Source organism: Mobula hypostoma, chromosome 2 (assembly GCF_963921235.1).
Source record: "Mobula hypostoma chromosome 2, sMobHyp1.1, whole genome shotgun sequence".
NCBI classification, from domain to species: Eukaryota; Metazoa; Chordata; class Chondrichthyes; order Myliobatiformes; family Myliobatidae; genus Mobula; species Mobula hypostoma.
This window is the reverse complement of record NC_086098.1, coordinates 41,008,715-41,036,689: the sequence shown is the minus strand read 5'-3', so window position 1 is coordinate 41,036,689 and position 27,975 is coordinate 41,008,715. Positions and strand designations below refer to the sequence as shown.

The window sequence follows — 27,975 nt, the reverse complement described above, 5'->3', positions numbered from 1 at the left end:
TACCAACTAAAATGATGGCATAAATTTTTTTCTTTGTATAAAACTTAACACCTCGACTTTTGCTTTCTGTAAATCCCAGTACCATTTCCTCAAGATATCCACGTTAGACTTAATTCTAAAGAACCAAAGCCTCTTAACACTTGCAGACATTTTGTATATCGTGTACAGTTGGCGAACCCACTAATTCTGATAATTACTAATTGTGCTGTAAATATTATAATGTGTGAATAAATCTTTTGCATCTTGCATACAGTATTATGAAAGAATAAGAGAAAACAGCTAGATATATGTGTGCGTGTATTGATTGCAGGAGATTCTCTGGTTAAGGTTTGAGAGGAAATGGCCAGCATGGGAGGGCACAGTTTTAAGGTGCTTGGAAGAAGGTACAGAGGAGATGTCAGGGATAAGTTTTCTTTGCGTTTTTTTATGCAGTAAGTGGTGAGTATGTGGAATGGGCTGCTGGCGACGGTGGTGGAGGTGGATACAATAGGGTCTTTTAAGAGACTCCTGGATAGGTACATGAAGCTTAGAAAAATAGAGGTCTATGGGTAACCCTAGGTCATTTGTAAACTAAGTACATGTTTGGCACAGCATTGTGGGCCAAAGGGCCTTTATTGTGCTGTAGGTTTTCTATGTTTCTATCAAATGATGAAATCTAGCACAGCCAACTCTCCTCTACCAGAGTGAATAACAATGCCCTATTTCTCCAATCAGCCAATTCAAAAATAGGAGGCATAGATTTGAAGTTACAGCAGACATCAGAGAAGAGATGAGGAACAATTTGAACCAAGGATAATAGAGTCTGGATACACTGTCTGAAAGGAATGTAGAGGGCGAAATTCATATCACATTTGAAACATACTTGGAGTCAAGATCTGCAGCATTTTAGATCAAGTGTTGCAAAGTGATATCAGTGTGTCTTTTGCTGGTTAGTGACATCAACACACTGGGCCTTTGAGTATTCTTTTTCAATTCTTCTTCAAGTGTATCCTGCATGGTTTCCCGACATCTTCATCAATTCTGAAAGTACTTCTCTTTACTTTTTTTTTTACATTTTTTTAAGATCTCAAAGTATGAAATTTGTTGGTTTCCCATCTATTGATTTTTAAAATCAGAAGAACGTGAGAAATCTGAGCAGGAAGCCATTTGGTCCCTTGTGCCTGCTTCACCAGTTAGTAAGGTTGTGCCTGACTTTTGCCCTTGATATTATTTCCCAGATTAAACCCCTATTCGATTCCCTTAACATGATTACATCAGTAACTGAGCCTCAACAGCGAATTTCAAACATTTTCCATTCTCCAAGTCAAGAAATTTCTTCTCCTCTCAGTCCTGAATGGCTAACCATTTATTTTGAGAGCACGCCCCTCTTTTGGACACCCCAAGGGAATCATCATGGTCATGTCATCCTATGTTATCCCTTCAAGGAATTTTTTTTTTCCCCCAAAGAGAATCACCACTCAAAATAGTATAGGTCCAGTCTCCTCTATCCAGAAATCAATCTGATGCATTCCCTCCATTGGAAGTATTTTCTTCCTTGGGTAAATCCCAAATGTGGTACTACTGAGGCTCTAAATCATTAGGGTAAGAGTCTTACAATGAAGGAAAACATCCCATTTGCCTTCCTAATCTAGCTGAGTTACATATTAACTATTGGTGATTTGTCTATAAGGCCACCCAAGGTTTATTTTAGACATTGGCACCTTTCCAACTTTTACCCTTTATAAAATACACTGCCTTTCTATTTCTTCTACATGTCACTTTCCCATTCAGTTCACCTGCATGCAAATCTCTTTGTCACCTAGCACTCAGGTACAAATTTGGGATCTAATCAAATAATTTATGAGGACTATGGACTGATTTTTCATCTTCTCCCTCTAATCATTTGGGTTTCCCCAGGTGCACTAGTTTTCTCCCACATCCCAAAGACGTGTTAGTTAGAAAGTTAATTGGCTATTCAAAGTTTTCCATTGTGTAGCTGGGAGGTAGGATAATCAGAGAAGTTGAAAAGGTGTGAAAGTGGAAACAGTTGCCCGGGAGATAAGTGGGGTTATGGGATTTAGAGCCAACAGACCATATGGACTGAATGGCTCCTTCTATATGATAAGAAAATAGGAAAATGTATAAAAACATGAAAAAACATGTTATGGCAGTGTGAGAACTTGAATACAGCAGTTACAAAAATCTAGATATGTAAAATTCACCATCTGCCATGATCAGATGCCAATATTTCATTATAAAAACACAGCAATCTATCCATCTTTACCCAAACTTTCAGGCACACAGACTAGAAAATTCATATCAGTTGGGATAAACTTTGCTCTATCGTTTTGAGTGTCACTTTGTGGAATATCATTATATTCAGTTAAATTATCAATTTTCAACAGATATTCATTGTCAAATTAAAATAACAGTTTCAGTTCTTTCACAAACACCAATCTGCAGTGACAAATAAAGTTGTCCAGAGTGAACTTTGGAAAGGAGGAGAAAAGAGTGTAAGCTCAGAGGAGTGAGGAGGAAATCTTTTAACATACAAAAGCAGAAGTGAAGGAGACAGAAGGGTAAGGACAAGATAGTCAGAAGATGTGAACCAAAGAAGGCATCAATGAAGGCATAAAACTGAACCACAGGGAAAAAGGATAGGAACAAAGTTACAGTTAAAAGGTTTGTGAAGATGTGTGACTGTGGGGAGGACATCTGAAGGACTGTGTCTTCAAGTTCAACCTCAAAAACGCAGGGTGGAAGTGAAGCCTGGTAAAGCAAGTCTGGGGTTGTTAAACAGATAAAAAATTGAGCAATGGAATTTAATGAAATTTGATTTGTCCAGATGGACGGACACAAAAATCAAGATTAGTATGACAAAATACCCAAAAATATATAACTGCCTTGAAGTTACAATCTGTTTCAAGACTCTTACAGACAATGCAAAGTGTTGGTTTTGCTGACAGACGATGTGGGGAAAAGGAATAAGCAGAGAATTGAACACAATTTCAAAGACGAATGACACCAAGGAAAACTTCAAATTAAAAACAAGAGCAGAACCACCAAAGCTGACAAAAGCCAAAAGGAATTGCTAAAATTTTGGCTCCATGTAGATAAGGGAGTTTTGCTCTTCTAACTGGGCCAATTAAATAACGTCACTGGTATGCACAGAGGTGGAGACAAGACATGCATAATCAATATCTTGCTTCCAGATGACATCGCTGAAGAGAACTCATAGACAACAAAGAGAACAGCACTAAGTATAATGTTCTGAAACCTCTGCTTGGTTATCTTTACTGTACATAATTTGACAAACGTTTACATTTATACCAAAGCACTGTGCTATGGACAGAGAAAAAAGTTTATTTCAAAGTTCCAAACAGGAAAAAACAGAGGAGATGTCTCCATATTCTTGAGTAAATACCATTTTGTGGATGTGTATATTTGGCCTGTACCTCAAATTTGTACCTCATTTGTCTTTCTATTATCAGTGTGACCATAAGACCATAAGATATAGGAGCAGAAGTAGGCTATTTGGCCCATCAGCTCTGATCTGCCATTTCATCATGGCTGATCCATTTTCTCTCTCAGCCCTAATCTCCTCAAGAATCTATCTACCTCCGCCATAAATATACCCACTGGCTTGGCCTCCACAGCCAACTGTGGCAACAAATTCCACATATTCACCACTCTCTGGCAAAAGAAATACCTCCTCGTCTTCATTCTAAAAGGACACCCCTCTATTCTGAAGCTGCATCCTCTGGTCTTAAGACTCGCCCGCCATAAGAAACATCCTCTCCACATCAGCTCTATCAAGGCCTTTCAACATTCGATGCGTTTCAATGAGGTCACCCCTCACTCTTCTAGAATTTCAGCAAGTAAACACTCTTCATATGACAAGTCGTTCAATCCTGGAATCATTTTCATGAACCTCTTTTGAACCCTCCCCAGTTTCAACACATTCCTTCTAATGGTCCCAGAACTGCTCACAATACTCCAGGTGAGGCCTCACCAGTGCCTTATAAAACCTCAAAATTATATCCTTGCTTTTATCATGTTGGTCTTCTAACCCTTATTCTGGTTTGTGGAGGTAACTGTGTACAAAAGAATGTAAAAGCACTTACCTGATCTCCTTCAGTCCTTCACGTTGAATGACTTGTAGGATCTCCTTGTGGCTCATTGGTGTGTTTCGGTACTTCTCCAGTACCTGATAAAGACGTACAGCAATGTCAGCTTCAAATTTGCATTCCCGCGTGGTAACCACACTTATGAGGAGCATCCAGTATACATCTAATAATCCAAAGATTAACTTAGAAAAATTATGTTTCAGTTACAGTGGTATTTTATTAAACATAGCATTTCAAACAACAAAATATGATCAAGTATGGTGTTCAATGAATAGACAATCACCTTGCAATTGTGATATTTTGCAGAATATATACATTTAAAACCACTGGTTCCCGAAGTTGGCAAAATTGCCCCCCTCCTAGGGTGCTGAGAGTTTCTAAAGGGGTGATCGGTAGCAAGGGGGGCAGCTAGGGATTACAGGCTTAATTTAAGAAATGAAATACTATTATAAGCATTTGACTGTCAGTGCCGTAAAATTGATTACAATGATCACATAATAACCCTATCTCTTTCAGAAACATTAAACACTTCAAAAACATGCTTGTCAGCACTTCACAACAAAACAGTGATGGTCTGTGTGCTTTCATTGCTCATTGCTAAATCTGGAAAACCCCATACAATTGGAGAAGAATTGACTCTGCAGGCAGTAAGGGAGGCTCTAAGTATGGTTTTGCACAAGTCTCCAGACCAAATAATTAAAAGCAATTGCATTCAGCAACAACTCTGTTCAAAAATGAACAGATGAAATGTCTGAGAATGTGTAAGATATATTGTGCAACATAGTTAGGGCAACAGAATTTGCTCTGCAGTTGGATGAGCCAATTTTACCAGGCAACTAATAGAACCATAGAAACTACAGTACAGAAACAGGCCCTTTGGCCCTTCTTGGCCGTGCCAAACCATTTTCTGCCTAGTCCCACTGACCTGCACACGGACCATATCCCTCCATACACCTCCCATCCATGTATCTGTCCAATTTATTCTTAAATGTTAAAAAAGAACCCGCATTTACCACCTCGTCTGGCAGCTCATTCCATACTCCCACCACTCTCTGTGTGAAGAAGCCCCCCCCTAATGTTCCCTTTAAACTTTTCCCCCCCTCACCCTTAACCCATGTCCTCTGGTTTTTTTCTCCCCTTGCCTCAGTGGAAAAAGCCTGCTTGCATTCACTCTATATATACCCATCATAATTTTATATACCTCTAGCAAATCTCCCCTCATTCTTCTACGCTCCAAGGAATAAAGTCCTAACCTATTCAACCTTTCTCTGTAACTGAGTTTCTCAAGTCCCGGCAACATCCTTGTAAACCTTCTCTGCACTCTTTCAACCTTATTTATATCCTTCCTGTAATTTGGTGACCAAAACTGAACACAATACTCCAGATTCAGCCTCACCAATGCCTTATACAACCTCATCATAACATTCCAGCTCTTATACTCAATACTTTGATTAATAAAGGCCAATGTACCAAAAGCTCTCTTTACGACCCTATCTACCTGTGACAACACTTTTAGGGAATTTTGTATCTGTATTCCCAGATCCCTCTGTTCCACTGCACTCCTCAGTGCCTTACCATTAACCCTGTATGGTCTACGTTGGTTTGTCCTTCCAACGTGCAATACCTCACACTTGTCTGTATTAAACTCCATCTGCCATTTTTCAGCCCATTTTTCCAGCTGGTCCAAGTCCCTCTGCAGGCTCTGAAAACCTTCCTCACTGTCTACTACACCTCCAATTTTTGTATCATCAGCAAACTTGCTGATCCAATTTACCACATTATCATTCAGATCATTGATATAGATGACAAACAACAATGGACCCAGCACTGATCCCTGTGGCACACCACTAGTCACAGGCCTCCACTCAGAGAAGCAATTCTCTACCACCACTCTCTGGCTTCTTCCATCGAGCCAATGTCTAATCCAATTTACCACCTCTCCATGTATACCTAGCGACTGAATTTTCCTAACTAACCACCCATGCGGGACCTTGTCAAAGGCCTGACTGAAGTCCATGTAGACAATATCCACTGCCTTCCCTTCATCCACTTTCCTGGTAACCTCCTCGAAAAACTCCAACAGATTGGCCAAACATGACCTACCACGCACAAAGCCATGTTGACTCTCCCTAATAAGCCCCTGTCTATCCAAATGCTTGTAGATTCTGTCTCTTAGTACTCCCTCCAATAACTTACCTACTACTGACGTTAAACTCACCGGCCTATAATTTCCCGGATTACTTTTTGATCCTTTTTTAAACAACGGAACAACATGAGCCACTCTCCAATCCTCTGGCACTTCACCCGTAGACAGCGACATTTTAAATATTTCTGCCAGGGCCCCCGCAATTTCAACACTAGTCTCCTTCAAGGTCCGAAGGAACACTCTGTCAGGTCCCGGGGATTTATCCACTTTAATTTTCCTCAAGACAGCAAGCACCTCCCCCTTTTCAATCTGTACAGTTTCCATGGTCTCACTACTTGATTCCCTTAATTCCATAGATTTCATGCCAGCTTCCTTAGTAAATACAGACGCAAAAAACCTAATTAAGATCTCCCCCATTTCCTTTGGTTCCGCACAAAGCTGACCACTCTGATCTTCAAGAGGACCAATTTTATCCCTTGTAAAAGCTCCTTGGATTGTCCTTCACTTTGACTGCCAAGGCAACCTCATGTCTTCTTTTAGCCCTCCTGATTTCTTTCTTAAGTATTTTCTTGCACTTCTTATACTCCTCAAGCACCTGATTTACCCCGTTTCCTATACATTTCATACAACTCCCTCTTCTTCTTTATCAGAGTTGCAATATCCCTGAAGAACCAAGGTTCCTTATTCCTATTCAATTTGCCTTTAATCCTGACAGGAACATACAAACTCTGCACTCTCAAAATTTCCCCTTTGAAGGCTTCCCACCTACCAATCACATCTTTGCCAGAGAACAACCTGTCCCAATCCACGCTTTTTAGATCCTTTCTCATTTCTTCAAATTTGGCCTTCTTCCAGTTCAGAACCTCAACCCTAGGACCAGATCTATCCTTGTCCATGATCAAATTGAAACTAATGGTGTTATGATCACTGGAACCAAAGTGCTCCCCTACACAGACTTCTGTCACTTGCCCTAATTCGTTTCGTAACAGGAGATCCAATATTGCATCCCCTCTAGTTGGTCCCTCTATATATTGATTTAGAAAACTTTCCTGAACACATTTTACACGCTGTAAACCATCTAGACCCCTAACAGTATGGGAGTCCCAATCAATGTATGGAAAATTAAAATCCCCTACCACCACAACTTTATGTTTCCTGCAGTTGCCTGCTATCTCTCTGCAGATTTGCTCTTCCAAGTCTCGTTGACTATTGGGTGGTCTGTAATACAATCCCACTAATGTGGCCATACCTTTCCTGTTTCTCAGCTCCACCCATAAGGACTCAGTAGACAACCCCTCTAATCTGTCCCGCCTGAGCACTGCTGTAATATTTTCCCTAACAAGCAATGCTACTCCCCCACCTTTCATTCCTCTGCCTCGATCGCATCTGAAACATCGGAACCCTGGAATATTAAGCTGCCAGTCCTGCCCCTCCTGTAGCCAAGTTTCACTAATTGCTACAACATCATAATTCCACGTGTTAATCCACGCCCTCAACTCATCCGCCTTCTCCGCAATACTCCTAGCATTTAAATATATACACCTCAGAAGATTTTTACCACCACTCACAACCTTTCTATCTGCGGATTTGCTTAAACTTTCAACATCATTTATTTTCACCCCAGCCACACTGTCAGCTCTGGCTTCCTTCTGGTTATGTTCATACCTTCTGGTATTTACAAGGGGACTGAAAACAGATACGAAGGGGGAGTCAATATTTCGGGTTGTCGGGCAATTTTTCAAAGGAAAGGGCATTCTGCTCACCAACATTCTTGGTTGTACAACAGATGGGGCACCATCATTGACAAGACATCACCATAGGGTTATTACTTTCTTGAAAAAAGCTGTACCTAACATATTTATCATTCACTGTGTTATTCACAGACGTTATCTTGTTGCAACAAATCTAAGTGATCAGCTATACAAATCAATACACTTATCACAGGGGTAAATAAAATCAAGTTCCATGCTCTCACTCTCAACGATTTTGACAGCTTTGTATTTAGAATGATGCACAGTATGAACACTTGCTCTTGCACACAGAAGACAGATGGCTCTCAAAATGGAAAATGCCTGAGATACTTTTATGCAGTTTTTCAAACTGTGATCATCTCAAGAACGTAACATTGCTTATTTGTCAGAATTATTCACTAAATTTTAATGAAATTGATCTTCGATTGCAAGAAAATGATGTGAATCTTATCAAAGTCAAATCAGTTGTCTCTACATTTCTGACCAAGTTTACCCTATTTAAGTGCAACACTGGCTGTCACAACCTTTTCAATTCCCATCCCCTCGGAGTTGGAAGAGAAAGAAAGAATACCAGATGATACTCAAGTACACTGTGCCCGAGTGTGCGAGCTGCATAAAGACATGTCAGAGAGATTTCAGGATCTTCTCTGGATTCAAATTCCAGACTGAGTCATAAATCCATTCCTGAACACTTGTAATGAGGAAGTAACAGGAAGGATAGAGCACGATTTCAGTGCAGTCGCCCAACTTCTTTCGAAGCAATGAAACAGACTTCAAATTAATCAATGTGGGGATCTGAGAATTCTTCTCAGTAAAATTCAGCCTGACATTGAGAAGCTGATATCACTGCACCAAACCCATTCATCACATTGAAAGGCCAAAAATTCATAAAATATTGAACAGTTGGACTGCTAATGTACACTCTTAACATTGTTGATGAAAATTATTTTCACTGTAATTAAAAATAATTTTATATGTAGCTTTAAATAATTTTAGCAATTATTTGTCACTGCTTTGAAGTTGTAGTTCCTATTTTCTTTCAACTGTGCATCGTAAATCAAAATTCTTTATAGTTTGTAATGGCCAGAAAGGGAGAGGGGGCGCTGGGGATGTGGTCTGGAGCCAAGGGACGGTAACCCAAAAGTTTTGGAACCACTGTTTTAAACTGCTCCATATTAAAGCTGTTGTTCAGTGATGAAAACTGTCTCCCAAAAAATTAAGTAGTAATTCCAGGCTTTATATACTTAACAAAAAAATCCTCTTTTCATTAATATGTTGATTACAAAATGCTCAACGGCTCTCCTAGTTAAATACATTATGACTTGTTTGGTCTCAGTACAAGATCAAAGAGGAAGCAGCTGTGAACACTCAGATAAATTAACTCACCAGGACTATCATAATGTTAATTACCTATCATTGGAGTTATCTTCCTTATTCTTTGAGGGAATTTCACATTCCATGGAGATACAAGATTTGCTTTCACATGAAAAAATCCGGTAGTTCATCTCGGAAACCAACTACATAACCTGCAGAATGCCAATTTTCATATTCCGAGTGTGGAATCCAATGGAACACATCTACAATCTTCACCTGATACATCACACATGCTTTGCTCTCATACCAGCACTCTGTACGTCTAATGAATGAGCATGTTTGTGAGTTACACCAGAAAGACGTTTACAGAAGAATCAGAAAAGCCAAACTATGAAGGGAAAGGAATGTTGCTCAGCTAATGCATTTTACTGATTTTCTTAGTTCATTCATCTCCGCCATATCTGTTCCCAGGATGAGGCTTTCCTTTCCAGGACATTAAAGATGTCCTCCTTCTTCAAACAGTCCTTCCAGGTGAGGCAGCACTTCACCTGCGACTCTGCTGGGGACATCTATTGTATCTGGTGCTCCCAATGCAGCCTCCTCCACATTGGTGAGCCCCGTCGGAAATTGGGGTACCACTTCACCAAGAACATCCACTCCATTTGCCAAAAGTGGAACTTCCCAGTGGCCCAAGATTTTAATTTCAATTCCCATTCCTGTTCTGACATGTCGGTCCATGGCAACCTCTTATGCCGTGATGAGGCCACTCTCAGAGTGAAGGAGCAACACCTTATATTCCGACTGGGTAGCCTCCAACCCGATGGCATGAATATCAATTCCTCCTTCTGGTTAAAAAAAAATGTACTTCTCACTCCCCTCTTCCTCTGTTCCCCACTCTGGCCTCTTACCTCCTCTCACTTGCCTATCACCTTCCCCCTGGGTCCCCTCCTCCTTCCCTGTCTCCTATGGTCCACTCTCCTCTCCTATCAGATTCCTTCATCTCCAACCCATTATCTTTCTCACTATCATTCTTCCCCTCCCACTTTTTTATTCTGGCATCTTCCCACTTCCATTCTAGTCCTGAAGAAGGGTCTCAGCCTGAAACATCGACTGTTTGTTTATTTCCATGGATGCTGCTCGACCTGCTGAATTCCTCCAGCATTTTATGTATATTGCTTTGGATTTTCATCATCTGCAGAATTTCTTGTGTTTCTAAGGACTAAGTTATTCTTTTAGGCCTGTGAATTAAATTTTAACATTCCTGTGGCAGGCCATTTACCATGATTGAAGCATCACACTGAAATATGGACTGGCCTCATTTGTGAAGACAATGCAATTCTGAAACATAACTGAAATATATCTTGGCTTTCAGTTCAAGGCAGTGATTCACGTGGCAGATTGTAGATGCAAGTCAGGGCCTAGCCGTGAAGTGGGGAACGAAAGACTGGGTTTAGTGAGCTAAGAACAGAGACAGTGAACTAAAATATTAAAATGGTAGTGATAAATTCATGCAATGACAAAGGAAAAAAAAACAAATCTTTGGGACAGAATAACCAAAGAAAAATATCTATCTAATAGTAAAGAATAGGGTTAAAAAAAATGAAATCTCATGTATTTTCTTACATGAAATTACAGGATGAAAGTGATCAGCATAAATGCCTAAAGATAGCAATTTCCTCTGTTGCTCCACCACTTGAATGAAATCCACATTGTACAAGGATGTTGAACAAACAAAACTCTGCATTTACTATAGTAATGACAGTTAAGCTTGTGCTTACCATACCACCGTCTGAAAATTATTTTACTGCAAGTAGTGATATAGACAACAATCTAAAATCTGATTTTGTGCCAGAAATCCAACATAACTTCAAAAAAAAAGATTTTACTTCCAGTCAATAGGATTCAACTTCCATCACTTTACTCAGTAAAACATTTCAACTATTGGCAATTTTCTGAACATTACTTAATTTCTAAATGACAGTCACATGTGTCATTCGAAGAGCCTTTCTTAACTACAGGTTGAGCACCCCTAATCCGAACATCCAAATTCCTAAAACCTCCGAAATCCAAATTTTTTTTTTGAGTGCAGACATGACATCACAAATTGAAAATTCCACAAGATGCTGGGAAGGTTCCCAGATGATGCGCAGGTCCCTGCATAGCACGGACAGCTCTGAGAGGTGACCTCACGTATGTGAAAGAAAAATAAAAAAAACTGCATAAAGCAAAGAATAAAGACTTCAATCGTGAGTTGAAAGAGTGGATTCATCAGCAACAGAGTGAACATATCCTGCTTAACGGTATGCCGATCATGAAGCAAGCAAATATCTATCACTACAACTGGAAATTGAAGGTACCTGCAAACATTCAGCAGGCTGGTTGCAGAAATTTAAGAAAAGGCAAGACATTAATTTTTTTAAAATATTTCAGGTGACAAAGCACCTGCTGATCACGAAGCAGCAGAGAAATTCATTGATAAGTTTGCCAAGATCATCGCTGATGAAAATCTAACACCAGTACAAGTCTACAATGATGATTGTTTTTATAACTTATATCAAACCTAAAAAAAATGTAAAATACAAATACAGTGTAGTCTAACCTTTTAATCAAAACACAGCATCATAGGTAGAGACTGAAAGCCTGCCTTGATTTGTTGTACAACAGCTGATCCAGGTATTCTCCCAATGCTGCTGTGCAGCTTTTGTTACCCTACACACATTATACTTTCATTATATTAATAGCATGCAATATTATTTACTGTTAAGTACACAAGTTTGATGAATAAGTGTAAGACAAATACTGCTTACCAGCAGTGCATAAATTGTGTGTCGTAAATGATAGCAGTCCCATCATTATATATTCCAAAATCTGAAAAAAAAATCCTAAACCTGAAACACTTTCAGCCTCAAGCATTTCGGATAATGGGTACTCAACCTGTATCAACTTAAATTCCAAATAGTGTAGTCAAGAATATTAATTTGTCTCATGGTATATAGAAGCATAATGACAAAAATATCCCTGTTAAGCTTTGGCTCTGGAAACGGGGGAGGGAAATCGGAGGTCAGTGTCTGAGCAGAAGACCGGTGTGTCGTCGGAGATGGAAGATCTCAGGCTGTGCTCAGACAGCAGAGATTTTTGGGCACAGAGCTCGGAAAAACAACGCAACTGACTTTTAGCATCGTAAACCACTGAGTTGTTTGTTATGTCTCCCCTCTCGCTGTGAAATGGAGACACCTCTTTCTCTCTTATTAGGGAGGAAGAGAGCATGTGGTATGTTGAATACTGGGTGAACAGGTAGTCTTTGGAGTACTGCAAGTCTGTGTCTTTGCTGTTGCTTTGCTCATGCTTGAATGCTTGGTGGCGGGTGCCCATACTTTATTTTTGCCCGTGGGGAGAGGGGGAATTGTGGCTTGCAGCCACTTACGCACAGGAGGGAGGGGAGCTGGGGGGGGGAGGGACTTTGGGGTTCTAACATTTAACTGTCGTTCATTCTTTGGGGCACTCCTCTGTTTTCGTGGATGGTTGCGAAGAAAAAGCATTTCAGGATGTATATTGTATACATTTTTCTGACATTAAATATACCTTTGAAACCTTTGAACACAGACAGAGCAGGCTGGAGTGAGCATGTGGCTGATTCTCATCTCTCATGTTAAAAAAAGACCAGCCTGCATAATGCCCTCTGTCCCTTTAACTCACTTCACAATTCTTGGCTCAATTTGATTGTCCCACTCATGTTTCAGTCCTTCCCACAAAAGATCCCGACCAAAGTAATCAATAAAAACAAAGTTTCAAAAGCACTTTGCAGGTTAACAGGATCAGTTCAGAGCGAAACAGCTGTACATTTCCAGAATTTACTGGTTTATTTTGAATTTCCACCATCTGCAGATTTAAATTTATTTTTTTTTTACAATTTTTATGTGCCACTGGTTCAGAATGGTATATTTCGAAAGAACTGGACAGGAAGCTCAAATTGGTGCACCCTGGTTCTACAATCTGGCTTCAATGACTCTGGGTGGAGTTTGTAAGCAATAAGAAAGCCATCTTAGTTGTCACTGAGTCAAATAGAAATAGGCCCACTGAGTCTGCGCTGGCTACCAAAAATCTTCAGAGGGTAGATAACAAATATAGGAACCACGGTTATAAATGGGAACTACCCTTCACTCTATTGGTATAGCCACACAGAAGAACTAAGTTTTGAGATCACCAGATGTTGCTATATTAAAAAAAACAAACTGTTCACAATTACAACAAGCAGCTTCAAAATTACACTGCAGGGTACGAATTGACACAAGTGGATCAGAAACCAATTACAACATTTGAATGTACGATGGTTGGTAATTTTTTTCTTCAGGGATCATATTTTCCATATGCTTAACAAATAGTCAAAGCTGCGAATAACAAATCTGTGAATAACAATGGATGAGTCACTTGGAGCCAAAAGAGGCTCTCCGCTGGCGATTTACGTTACCCACAGAATCATGGAAGAAAACATTTCTTTGCTTTTGCGCGTCCAGCTTAGAACCGTCACAAAATGAAAATAATAGTTCATCAATGTAATTTCATAAATGTTGTGTTTTTATTTTTAGACATAACCATACTGAAAAAGCTGCTAAATTAACCTGCTTCAAACTTCACAAAAGAATCTGTATTTACATTCCAAAACACAAAACCATTTAGACCCTCAGCTCTGTGGAGAAGATATGAAAAGGCAGTAATTGCTGTGCCTGCCACCTGCTTGCTACAGGCACACAGCTTTGGCCAGCAGTGACACTATCAATGTCGATGAAGACTGTAGACTCACATCCAATGCAGATTCTTAAAACACAGTGACAGCCGACACTAGTTCAGTGTTAAGACTTGTTGAAACTCATTTATCCCTTTGTTTCATACTTTTGGACTTCAAACCCAAGTTCTCCAAGTATACTACAAAAAAATCAATCCCAAACTGAGAAATGATCTGAGTATCAAAAAGGACCAGGCTACCAGGTAGCACAAAAGAGCGAGCTGCTGGAGAACCTCAATGGGTCAGGCAGAATCCATACAGCGAAATGGGCAGTTGATGTGTTAAGTTGAGACCCTTGTTCTGGACTGAAAGAATAGAGTGAAGTAGCCTGTTAAAAGAGATGACTATAAAGAGGAGTAGTGCAAAAGCTGGGAAATTATAGCTTGATCCAGATGAGAAGGGTTAACTGACAGATGGAACACAAAATGTCAAATGTCCATTTCCCTCCATAGATATTGCCTGATTCATGTTTTTCTCCTGTTGCCCAACTCATGTGTTCCTCCAGCAGCTCAATTCTTTTTGGGGGTCCAGATTTCAGAACTTGCAGTGGCTTATGTCTCCATGCTAAAACTTTGATACTAGCATGGATAGAAGACTTGGCTGTCTGGTAGGAGGCGAAGTGTGGGAATAAAGGGAGCCATTTTCTGGTTGGCTGCCAGTGACGAAAGGTGTTCTGCAGGAACTGATGTTGGGACCACTTCTTTTTATGTTATATGTGAATGATTTTGACAATCCAAGTAGTGTTGAGGAAGTAAGGAGTCTGCAGAAGGACTTGGACAGATTTGGACAATAGGCAAAGAAGTGGCAAATGGAATATTGTGTAAGAAAAGTGTATGGTCATATATTTTGGTAGAAGGAATAAAGGAGTGGACTATGTTCTAAACGGGGAGAAAATTTCAAAAAAATCAGGGGATGCAAAGGGCCTTGGAAGTCCTTGTGCAGGATTCCCTAAATTTTAACTTGCAGGCTCAGTCAGTGGTAAAGTAGGCAAATGCAATGTTCGCATTCATTTTGAGGGGACTGCTATATTAAAATCAAGGATATGTTGCTGAATACAAGGCATTGGTTAGATTGCACTATTGAGAACAGTTTGGGCCCCTTATCTAAGAAATTATGTGCTGGCATTGGAGAGGGTTCAGAGGAGGTTCACGAGAATGATTCCAGGAATGAAAGAGTTAACATATGAAGAGCATTTGACGGCTCTGGTCCTGTACTCACTGGAGTTCAGAAGAATGGGGGGGTGGTGGTGAGAAAGACTCTCATTGCAACCTACCGAATATTACAAGGTCTGGGCAGAGTGGGTGATGGGTGAAGAGAGGATGTTTCCAAGCGTGGGAGAGTCCAGGACCAAAGGGCACAGACTTAGACTGGAGGGACGTCCATTCAGAACAGAGATGAGGAGGAATTTCTTTAATCCAAGGGTAGGAAATCTGTGGAATTCATTGCGTTTGTTTGACAGCTGTTGAAGCCAAGTCACTGGGTATATCGAAAGCAGAGGTTGATCGGTTCTTAATTATTTTTGGGGGGAGGAGGGTCAAAGATTACAATATGAAGCAGGAGAATGGAGTTCAGAGGGATAATAAATCAGCCACGATGGAATGGTGGAGCAGACTCAATGGGCCAATTGGCTTAATTCTTCTCCAATGTCTTATGGTCTATGGAATAAATACTTTCCTTAAAGAAATATTCCAGTCACTAATATTGACTGGAATTCGCCTGAAGACTGCACAAATTTAAAGCAAGCATTGTGTTTGAAGTTAAGTCATGCAGCTTATTTTTTAATGTGTGGATCATATCATCATAAGTTTTTTCACGCATAGTGAACAAGCCCCAGGTAAGTGTCTGGCTTGAAGGAATTCGAGGAAGTGCAAAGAATTTGTACAGCAGTTCATGTACATGTCCAGGTCCACATCGAATCATCTGCACATTTCGCTTGTGGCCTCTTTTTAACTAATAGTGAACTCAGACTTCAATTATTGCATGTAAAGTTTATTACCTAACTGATTGGATATGCAACAAATAATCAATCACTTCAATCCCTGGATCTTTAATAACAGTCTGTATACTCAAAGATACATGCTTCTTTATTTATTTCCAACTGACCTTTGAGACCAGAGCTTTTAAGGGCTGACAAAAGCAGAAAGCTAACAGCAGTCACGAATCCAGCAAGGATCTCTAACCGTCTCGTCATGGGTTTCCCCCCAGTTTCTCTGGGCCATAGAAATGGAGAAGCTACTCTGGTGACAGGCATTGCCAGGTGTGACCAGAAGAGCAGGTTCTGAGGTTGATGATTTTTCTCCACTCCAGTCTAATAACAGATCAGAAATTTGGGACAGTCAGTAGAAGAGTTCATTTAGGAAACCAGACCTGAGTTGTGTTAAGAACTATTAACATAATTTTCTTTATGTATTTTTCAAAGTGCAAAGTACATATATGTCACCCTATACAACCCTGAGATTCATTTTCTTGTGGGTATACACAGCAAATCAAAAAACACAATAAAGGCAAAGGACTGCACCCAAGAGGGCAAATAACCAATGTGCAGAAGACAACTACGCAAATACAAAAGAATAATAATAATAAATAAATAAGCAATGAATATTGAGAACATGAAATGAAGAGTCCTTGAAACTGAGTCCTTAGGTTTTGGGAACAGTTCAGTGATGGGGCAAGTGAAGTTGAGTGAAGTTATCTCCTCTAATTCAAGAGCCTGATGATTGCGGGGTAATAACTGTTCCTTAACCTAGTGGTGTGAGTCCTGATGCTCTTGTACCTTCTTCCTGATGGCAGTAGTGAATGGGAGCATGGCCTTGGTGGAAGGGGTTCTTGATGATGGATGCTACTTTCCTAGAACAACACTCCATATAGATATAACCATATAACAATTATGGCACAGAAACAGGCCATCTCGGCCCTTCTGGTCCATGCTGAACTCTTACTCTCACCTCGTCCCACTGACCTGTACTCAGCCCATAACTCTCCATTCCTTTCCTGTCCATATAGCTGTCCAATTTAACTTCAAACGACAACATCGAACTTGCCTCAACCACTTCTGCTGGAAGCTCATTCCACACAGCTACCACTCTCTGAGTAAAGAAGTTCCCCCTCATGTTACCCCTAAACTTTTGCCCTTTAACTCTCAACTCATGTCCTCTTGTTTGAATCTCCCCCACTCTCAATGGAAAAAGCCTATCCACATCAATTCTATCAATCCCCTTCATCATTTTAAATACCTCTATCAAGTCCCCCCTCAACCTTCTACGTTCCAAAGAATACAGACCCGACTTGTTCAACCTTCCATTTGTAACTTAGGTGATGAAACTCAGGGTAACATTCTAGTCAATCTTCTCTGTACTCTCTCTATTTTGTTGACATCTTTCCGATAGTTCGGTGACAAAAACTGTACACAGTACTCCAAATCTGGCCTCACCAATGCCTTGTAAAATTTCAACATTACATCCCCACTCCGATACTCAATGCTCTGATTTATAAAGGCCAGCATACCAAAAGCTTTCTTCACCACTCTATCCACATGAGATTCTACCTTCAGGGAACTATGCACCATTATTCCTAGATCCCTCTGTTCTATTGCATTCTTCAATGCCCTACCATCTACCATGTATGCCCTATTTTGATTAGTCCTACCAAAATGTAGCACCTCACATTTATCAGCATTAAACTCCATCTGCCATCTTTCAGCCCACTTTCTTCTAAATGGTCTAAATCTCTCTGCAAGCTTTGGAAACCTACTTCATTATCCACAACTCCACTTATCTTAGTATCATCTGCATACGTACTCATCCAATTTACCACTCCATCATCCAGATCATTAATGTATATGACAAACAACACTGGACCCAGTACAGATCCCTGAGGCACACCACTAGTCACCGGCCTTCAATCTGACAAACAGTTATCTACCACTACTCTCTGGCGTCTCCCATCCAGCCACTGCTGAATCCATTTTACCACTTCGATATTAATACCTAACGATTGAACCTTCCTAACACATCCTAAGATGTGTTCAATGGTGGGAAGGGCTTTACCCATGATGGTCTGGACTGTATCCACTACTTTCATTAGGATTTTCTTACAAAAAGGAAAACCTTGTTCAAGAGCCTTGGTGTTCCTATACCAGACTATGATGCAGCCAATCAATATACTCTCCACCACACAACCGCAGAAGTTTGTCAAAGTTTTAGAGGTCATGCCGAATCTTCGCAAACTTCTAAGCACTTACATATTGGAACCAGATCCTCTGAAATGTTTACACCGAGGGATTTAAAGTGGCTGACCCTCTCCACTTCTGATCCTCCAATGATGACTGGAACACGGACCTCCTGTTTTCTCCTCCTGAAGTCAACAATCAGCACCTTGGTCCTGCTGACATAGAGTAAGCAGTTGTTGTTGTGACATCACTCAGCCAGATTCTCAATCTTTCGCCTATGTGCTGATTCATTGTCACCTTTGATTCGAGCAACAACAGTGGTGTCATCAGCAAACTCAAATATGGCCTTGGAGTTGTGCTTAACCTAATAATCATAAGTATAAAGCGAGTACAGCAGGAGCTAAGCACACAGAATTTTGGTGACCTGTGCTGATGAAGATTATGGAGATGTTGTTACCAATCCAAAATAACTGGGATCTGCAAGTGAGGAATTTGAGTGTCCAATTGTACAAAGGAGGTATTCAGGCTAAGGTCTTAAAGCTGTTGTTGACCAAGTGCATTCTAATGTATGCCTTTTTAGCCATCCAGATGTTCCGGGGTCGAGTGAAGAGCCAATGAAACGGCATGTGCTGTGGACCTGCTGTGACGGTAGGCAAATTGAAACAGATCCAAGTTGCTTCTCAGGCAGGTGTTGATACATTTCATCACCAACCTCTCAAAGCACTTCATGACTGAGGGTGCACGTGCTACTGGACAATAGTCATTGAGGCAGATTACCAAGTCCTTCTTCAGCACTGGTATAATTCAAGCCTGCTTGCAGCAGGTGTGCGCCCTAAACTGCCAAGGTAAGAGGTTAAAGGTATCAATGAACACTCCAGCTGGTTGATCAGCACAGGTCTTTAGCACTCTACCAGGTATGCCATCTGGGCTGGATGCTTTCCATGGGTTCGCCTCCTTCAAGGTCACTCGTATATTGGCCTCAGAGAATGAAATCACAGAGTCATCAGGGGCTGTGGGAGTTCATGACTGTTCCTCCATGTTTGGACGGTCAAAGCGAGCATAAAAGGCATTATGCTTATCTAGGAGCGTAGCCTTGTTTTACCTATGTCACTTGGCTTTACTTTGGTAACAGCATTCAGGCCCTTCCACAACTGTGGAGTAACCTTCACTGATTTACGTTTAGTCCGGAATTGCTACTTTGCCCATGAGATGTCCTTCCAGATATAGTACCTGGACCTCTTTTATCTTACTTGGTCACCAGACCTGAATGCCACTGACCTGGCTCTCAAAAGACTGTGGATCTCATGGCTCATCCAGAGCTTCTGGTTGGGGAAGTCTTTAAATGATTTTGAGGGGACACACTTGTCTATGACTGTTTTTATAAAGTCCATAACAACTAATGTGTATTGGTTCAGATCCTCTGATGAGTCCTTGAACATGGCCCAGTCCACTCCTCTGCCTCCGGTGACCATCTCTTTGCCATCCTAATCACTGGAGCCTTGCTCTTTAGCCTCTGCCTATATGCAGGTGAGAAGGACAGCCAAGTGATCAGATTTCCCAAAATGCGGTGTAGGCACGGAACCACAAGTATTCCTAATCATAGTATAGCAGTGGTCAAGTATGTTGTTATGGGACCCCTGGTGCTGCAGGTTATATGCTGATGATAACATATAGCCTGTTCTATTTTATATCATCAACCTGGGTACTATTTAGTCAGATGCAGAATCATTTCACATTTTTATATGTAAGTACAGCTGAACTGTAATTTCCACCCAGAATTTTTTGATAGTTAAGATGGTATAGGTCCTAGATTGATAGAGCATAATGACTTACTCTGCTGCATCAATCCACACGGTAGATTGGACATTGCATAATACTTGTTGCCATCTGCCCTCAAAGTGCTAATAATAGATTTGCTTTAATTTCCATTATAATTTCCTTTTTTCTACTGTCCCACATCATTGTGGAGGCACTAGTAGTGACCTGTCAAGAATTACTTGATTCTGGAATGATTCCAGAGGACTAGAAAATCGCGAATGTCGTACTCTTTCAGAAAGGAAGCAAATGACAGGAAATTACAAGCCAGTTAGCCTGACTTCAGTGGTTGGCAAGATGTCATAGTCTATTATTAAGGATGAGGTTTTGGGGTACTTGGATAAAATATGCCAATGTCAGCATGGTTTCCTTCAGGAGAAATCTTGCCTGACAAATCTGCTGGAATTCTATGAGAAAACAACAAGCAGGATGGATAAAGGAGAATCCGTGGATGTTGTTTACTTGGATTTTCAGAAGACCTTTGATGAGATGTCACACATGAAGCCACTAAACAAGACAAGAGCCCATGATATCACAGGCAAGCTATTAGTATGGACAGAAAATTGGCTTACTGACAAAATGCTAAAGTAAGATTAAGAGGGCCTTTTCTGGTTGGCTGCTAGTGCCTAGTAATGTTCCACAGGGGTCAGTTTTGGCTTTGCAACTTTTCACATTAAAAGGCAATGACCTGGTTGACAGAATTGATGATATGAAGATAGATGGAGGGGCAGGTTGTGTTGAAGAAGCAGAGACTCTGCACAAGGACTTGCACAAATTAGGAGAGTAGGCAAAGTAATGATAGATGGAATATAGTATAGAGAAATGGATGGACATGCATACTTTGGTAGAAGGAATAAAGGCGTAGAATATTTCTAAATGGAGGAAAATTCAAAATTCAGAGGTGCAAAGGGACTTGGGAGTCCTCGTGCAGGATTCCCAAAAGTTTAATTTACAGGTTGAGTCGGTGGTAAGGAAGCCAAACGGCAACATTAGCGTTGATTTCGAGAGGACTATAATATAAAAGCAAGGATATAATCTTGCAAATTTATAAGGTGTTGGTCAGAGAACATTTGGATTACTACCAGCAGTTGTGGGCCCCATGTCTAAAAGATGTGCTGGCATTGGAAAGGATCCAAATTAAGCTTGTGAGAATGATCCCAGGAATGAAGGAGTTAACATTTGAGGAGCTTTTGACGGCTCAGAGCCTGTTCTCACTGGAATTTAAAAGAATGTGGGGGGCGGGGGAGAATCTCATTGAACCCTACTGAATATCTAAAGTCCTACATAGAGTGGCTGTGGAGCGGAGGCTTCAAATGGTAGGACAGTCTAAGACCAGAGGGCACAGTCTCAGAATAGAAGGATGTCCCTTTAGAACAGACATGAGGATGAATTTCTTTAGCTAGCGGGTAATGAATCGCCTGTGGAGGCCAAGTCATTGGATATATTCAAAAGTGGAGGTTGATAGATTCTTTATTAGTAATGGTGTTTAAGGTTACAGGGAGAAGGCAGGAGAATGGTGTTAGAAGGGAAAATAAATAGGTCATGATTGAATGCTGGAGTAAACTCGACAGGCCGGACCACCTAATTCTGCTCCTATACCTTACAGTTGTGACCTTATATGAAGTGTTCCTTTAATATCACAAGTTGAATTGAGATCACAAATGGTTTCAATCTCCTACTCAAATAAGTGAATAAGTAGTTTGTATTCTAAAACAGAATTAAATTAACACAGTGAAAAGTTAACTTCAAAATTCAGGAAGCCATACAACATTTAGCAACAATGTGATATTTAAACCACAGCAACCAGTATCTCAAACAAGTGTTTGGAGTAGATAGAATGATAGGAAAGGTCTTTTATGAGAGGAATGTTTGGGAAGCCACAAAAGACTAAGTTGATTAGGAGCCATGCACGAGAGACAATTGATGTTAAAAAATTTGAAACTAGTTCCAAAAGGAAGACATGAAAATATAAAGGAAGTATTTACAGGATTTTGAAAGGAACAAATATGACTTCCCAATTTAAATCCTGTACTATTAAATACAAGATTATAAACGTTATTATTTTACTTTGTGAGCAAAATTCAGTTTAACTGTACTTTATTGCTCTAAAAACTAAAAATGTTGCCATCACACTGGAACTAACATTTCTAAAGAAATGAGTCACCATTTACAATATACTGACCACACAAAAGTTGTCGAGCGCACAGAGATGAATAACTACTCCATAAACTGGAATTTTCCATCTTGAAGACTATGTTTCACATATTTGCTCACATGAGCTCATTTTATTGGCAAGCACCGCAACTTGATACAAAACATGAAAATTTTATCTTCGGCTTACAACCTCTACATACATAAAGTATATTTCAACTTTTTAAAAATATCCACACCTTACTACTGTGCAACATTTCAAAACTCCACGTCACTATTTTTCTTCATACACAACTGAGATTATTGCCCTAAAACAAACGTAAGCTGTCGCACTTCACAAAAATAAAAACGAATTTACCAAACATCATAGAAATTTTTTAAAACTGCTTAAATAATGTTACAATGCCATGCAACTCTGCCCTCTGCTGTCGTAACAGGCAGAAATTTTTTTCAAGTATCTGTCGAAACAGGGTGGTCCCTGAGCTTTGAAAATACAGACATCCCATGCAAGAATCACTCACTGTGGTCACATTCATTATAGTGCAGAACTTATGTGATAGATTTTCCATAATATCCAACTGAACTGTAATTTTAGCCTTGCAGTGTCCTCCTTCCTACCTCCCTTGATATCACCCAATCTACACTGTCAGTCAGTTCACAGGTACTCTTCCTGACCTACTCCCTCCACTCACCATGCCCTTTCCTTGTCAGCTTGCTGCCTCTCCCCTCGGCCAACCTCACCTCCTCACCGCCACTCCTCTCCCTGTGACCCTACCTCCTCACTGCCTCTCCCCTCCCTGTAACCTCACCTCCTCACCGCCACTCCCCTCACTGTAACCCCACCTCCTCTCCCCTCACTGTAACCTCACCTCCTCACCACCACTCCCCTCCGTGACCCTACGTCCTCACCACCTCTCCCCTCCCTGTAACCTCACCTCCTCTCCCCTCACTGTAACCTCACCTCCTCACCACCACTCCCCTCCGTGACCCTACCTCCTCACCGCCTCTCCCCTCCCTATAACCTCACCTCCTCTCCCCTCAGTAACCTCACCTCCTCACCGCCACTCCCCTCACTGTAACCTCACCTCATCTCCTCTCCCCTCACTGTAACCTCACCTCATCTCCTCTCCGCTGTAACCCCCGCCTCACCACCACTAACCTCACCTCCTCACCACCACTCCCCTCACTGTAACCTCACCTCCTCACTGCCACTCCCCTCACTGTAACCTCACCTTCTCATCTCCTCTCCCCTCACTGTAACCCCCACCTCCTCACCACCACTCCCCTCACTGTAACCTCACCTCATCTCCTCTCCCCTCCCTGTAACCTCACCTCCTCTCCCCTCCCTGTAACCTCACCTCCTCATCTCCTCTCCCCTCCCTGTAACCCTACCTCCTCACTACCACTCCCCTCACTGTAACGTCACCTCCTCTCCCCTCCCTGTGACCTCACCTCCTCACAGCCTCTCTCCTCACTGTAACCTTACCTCCTCACAGCCTCTCTCCTCACTGCAACCCCACCTCCCCACCGCCACTCCCCTCCCTGTAACCCTACCTCCTCACTGTCTCTCCCCTCACTGTAACCTCACCTCCTCACCGCCACTCCCATCCCTGTAACCCTACCTCCTCACTGTCTCTCCCCTCACTGTAACCTCACCGCCACTCCCATCCCTGTAACCTCACCTTCTCACCACCACTCCCCTCACTGTGACCTCACGTCCTCACCGCCACTCCTCTGTCTGTGACCCTACCTCATCTCCTCTCCCCTCACTGTGACCCCACCTCCTCACCGCCACTCCCCTCACTGTATCTTCACCGCCACTCCCCTCACTGTGGCCTTACATTTGTCATTTGGTTATTTCACAGGGTAAGGAGATCACAATTGACCACTGGTGAACCTGCAGAAAATAGAAATGACCATATCTAACACTTGACTGACCTGGTCAGACACTGACACTTCTTGAACAGCGGCTGAAGAGGGAGGAGATGCACAAGCTTAGTCGCCAGACATGGGTGTACACCAGCCAAACTGGTAAAAACAAAGCTCTTCAACTTGCTTCTGTAAGGTGAGGCCACACACCAGGTCTACTCTGGAGAACTCATTTGAGCACCTTCACCTGGCATATTTTGAACATACACTTGTCTGACAAATGTAAGTGCAAAACAAGCTGCAATAGATGCTGGAAATCCTGTTTCAGGTATAGGCAGTTCAAAGTCAAGTCATCCAAGCCCAGAGCTGTTCATTAAACATAGTTGGACCCACAATATTGCACCAACATATAAATGTCTCTAATGTATCAGTCTCAACCACCACCCCCAGCAGTGCATTCCAGGCACCTACCATTCTCTCTGTAACCTCTTCCCTAACATATGATATCTCCCCTAAACTTCTAATCCAGGTAAATCTCCCTTGCACCTTCTCTATAGTTTCCACATCTTTCCTATAATGAGATGACCAGAACTGAACACAATACTCTAAGTTTCTGATATCAGTCCATGGCCTTCTTTACTTCTGCGATAAGGCCACACTCAGGATGGAGGAGCAACACCTTATATTCCATCTGTGTAGCCTCAAACCTGAGGGTAAGACCTCGATTTCTCAAATTTCTGTTAAGTACTCCCCTCCACCATTCCCCTCTCTCACCTTATCTTCTTACCTGCCCATCACCTCCGTCTGGTGCTCCTTCCCCTTCCCTTTCTTCCATGGCTTTCTGTCCTCTCCCATCAGATTACTCCTACTCCAGCCCTTCATCTCTTTCACCAATAGAATTCCCAGCTCTTTATTTCACCCCTCCCAGTTTCACTCATTATCTACTACCTTGTACTTCTTCCTCCTCCTCCCCCTCCTCCTTAGTCTGACTTCTTACCTCTTTTTTCCCAGTCCTGATGAAGGGTCTCAGCCCTAAACGTTAACTGCTTACTCTTTTCCATAGGTGCTGCCTGGCCTGCTGAGTTGCTCCAGCATTTTGTGTGTATTACTCCAAGTGTGGTCAAACCATGTTTTTATAAGGCTGCAACATGACCTTACATCTCGAAGATTCAATGTCCCGACAAATGAAGGTCAGCTCACCATACACCTTCTTAACAACCCTATCAATTTGTGCAGCAAATTTGAGGGATCTATGGATCTGGACCTCAAGATCCCTCTCTCCCTCCACACTGCTAAGAATTTTGCCATTAATCCTGTGCTCCGTCTTCGTTCGATCTTTGAGAGTGTATTACTTAACACTGAACAATCTGCCATTTCTCTGCCCAACTTTGAATCCTGTCTATATCCCAATAAAACCTATGACAGCCTTCTACATGATTAATAACACCTCCCATGTTCATGTCATCTGCAAACTTACCAACCCAACTCTCCCTTCCTCAGCCAAGTCATTTCTAAACAGCACAAAGATTCCTGCAGAACACCACTAGTCACCAACCTCCATGCAGAATCTGCTCCACCTACCACCACCCGCTGTCTTGTGTGGGCAAGCCAATTCTGAATCCCCATGACCAATTTTCCATGGATCCCATGCATCATGACTTTCTGGATGTGCCTACAATGGGGAATCTTGTCAAAAGCCTTACTAAAATTCATATACTTTACATCCACCACTCTACCTTCATCAGTTTATTTTGTCACTTCCTTGTAATCACCCCATACAGTCATCCACGTCCTCATCTACTCCAAGGGAGCAATCAGGTATGAGGGAAGGAGCCATGTAATAGTACTACAGGCACTAAGGGAATGCATAAAGTGATGAATTAGCAATTGTGCCATTGAATGTATGTACATAATACTTAGGATATCAACCAGTGTGATTCTGATTTGTATAGTGAAGGACACCAAAGTTATCACTGACAGAAGGATGGCAACTAGGAAATGTTTTCCTCTCGCTTTTCTCATTTATCTTCTCATGGGTGCTCACCGTACTGGAGGAGTCAGCACCAGTGGTGCTGAGGTGCTGCCTTCCTAATCCACTGTAGGATTTGAGGTGCTGAGCACTGCTGTAGGAAAACTCCAAATGTAATACGAGGCCCCCTATTGATCGAGGTTGACCACGAATATATGTCTAAGGATACACAAGCTGGTATGCAAACAAGGGCAGTCCAATATAGAAGGCAAGCTGATGCCCATGCAGCAGGATCCTCCTCTCTATGCAGGCAATAAATCCAAAGAAACAGCAGAGACCAATACAGTCTGGCAGGTGGTGTCGCAGGAGTTGCCATCAGCGTTGAACTCAACGTAGGACTGCATTAGAGACCCCAGCTCTGGATTTTTCCCCCCCTCAGGGTTTACTCCTGAAGCCTTCCCCATGAGTGCGTATAGCCACAAGGTAGCAGAGCTTTGAGATCGGAGCTTTCCTTTCCTGAGATGAGCTGCCAATTACAGATGACGAGTCCTATCTGCCTGAAGCAACTGGTATTAAGGCGCCAGTAACTCACCTTTGCCCCTTCTCTTGTTGGTAGAAATGGTTCCACTGGGCTTTAGGAAATATTGGCTCCTTAAATTAATTAACACACATTAAAGGGAAAATATATTGCTAAGTGAGCATAATCAGAGACTTGGAATTCTCTTTAAAATGTAATAATTATCCAAATGAGAACAATCTGTTTCTTTCTAGGTGGTACATGTTAAAGCTTTTCTTTCTGATGGGGAGGAAGTTTTAAAACAGTGGTATGGACAGCAATAACTCCATCCAAGTTGAAATGGAGGTGATTCTTGCCAAGTTCCTACAAGTGATGCTGTAATAAAATGCTATTCAGATAATAAAGTTGTATTTTTACTCAATCATAAATGCAAGCAGAGAGGATTCAGGGCCGCTGAAGCAAATAAGAACTTCTCTCATGAACTTTACTGTGAACGCTGAGTCCCAACGCTGTAACATTTACAACTCCCAACATGGTCTTGCAGCCATAGCAGGTGCCTGGCTGCTCATTTTTTTGTCAGCATGTTGCTTTTTGAGAAACTTGAAATGAAAGGGGGAAAATGAGACTTCCAAATGGTGGCAATCTGACAGGAACTGCCCTCTGTGTATGCCCGAGCCAGTGGAAGAGCATTCTCATACAAATCGTGTTTGCACCCTGACTACGCATTTAAGAAATCCTCTCCTCATTGACACCTACTACCTACCCCCTTTATCTCCAAATATTGTACTCTGCTCTCATTACAGCAAGATGGTTTACAGCTTGTGGCACACAACAACTAAGTGGGAGAATCTGTACAGAGAGTACTGCAAGTATCCTTCAGTAGTCTGGCAATGAAATCTCACCCTGAGGAACGCAATAGTGTTTTGATTCATGAGCCCCCAGGATCATGTACGAATAGAACTTGTAGCATAACTGGGCCAAGCATGAGGAGCCAAGAATAGCAGGGATATCACAAACAAGAAAAAATCTGCAGATGTTGGAAGTCAAAGTTATACAGTACACACACAATGCTGGAGGAATTCAGCAGGTCAGGCAGCGTCTATGGAAAAGACGTTTCAGGATGAGGCCCTTCATCATTTAGGGTGTATTAATAAAAGTGATAGTCTTTTCACACAAGATCCTTTCTGCACATTGGCTTTAGTATGATAGGTATAGTAAAGAACCACAGGGTAAATTAGACCAGCAAGCCTCCTGGATACATGGATGTTTCTTTAAACCTTTAGCAATTTGGCTCAAGCCATGCGCTTGATGTCTGATGCTCTCTCTCCGCTGAAGGAGATGGAAACAAATTGCTGGCACTTAATTTTGCTTACAGGTGTACTGCAA

General features: G+C 41.6%; 1 protein-coding gene across 3 annotated transcripts in view; it reads right to left on the bottom strand.

Annotated features, from left to right (window-relative positions):
- Positions 1–27,975, bottom strand: part of asxl2 (ASXL transcriptional regulator 2) — a 206,354-nt gene that overhangs the window by 135,905 nt on the left and 42,474 nt on the right. For 2 of the 3 annotated variants that reach the window (XM_063036057.1, XM_063036076.1), the window contains one exon: positions 4,104–4,186. The exons of the other annotated variant lie outside the window; for it this stretch is intronic. In XM_063036057.1, the coding sequence (XP_062892127.1) occupies positions 4,104–4,186 (83 nt within the window). The remainder of the gene's footprint in view (positions 1–4,103; positions 4,187–27,975) is intronic. 3 annotated transcript variants of the gene reach the window in all.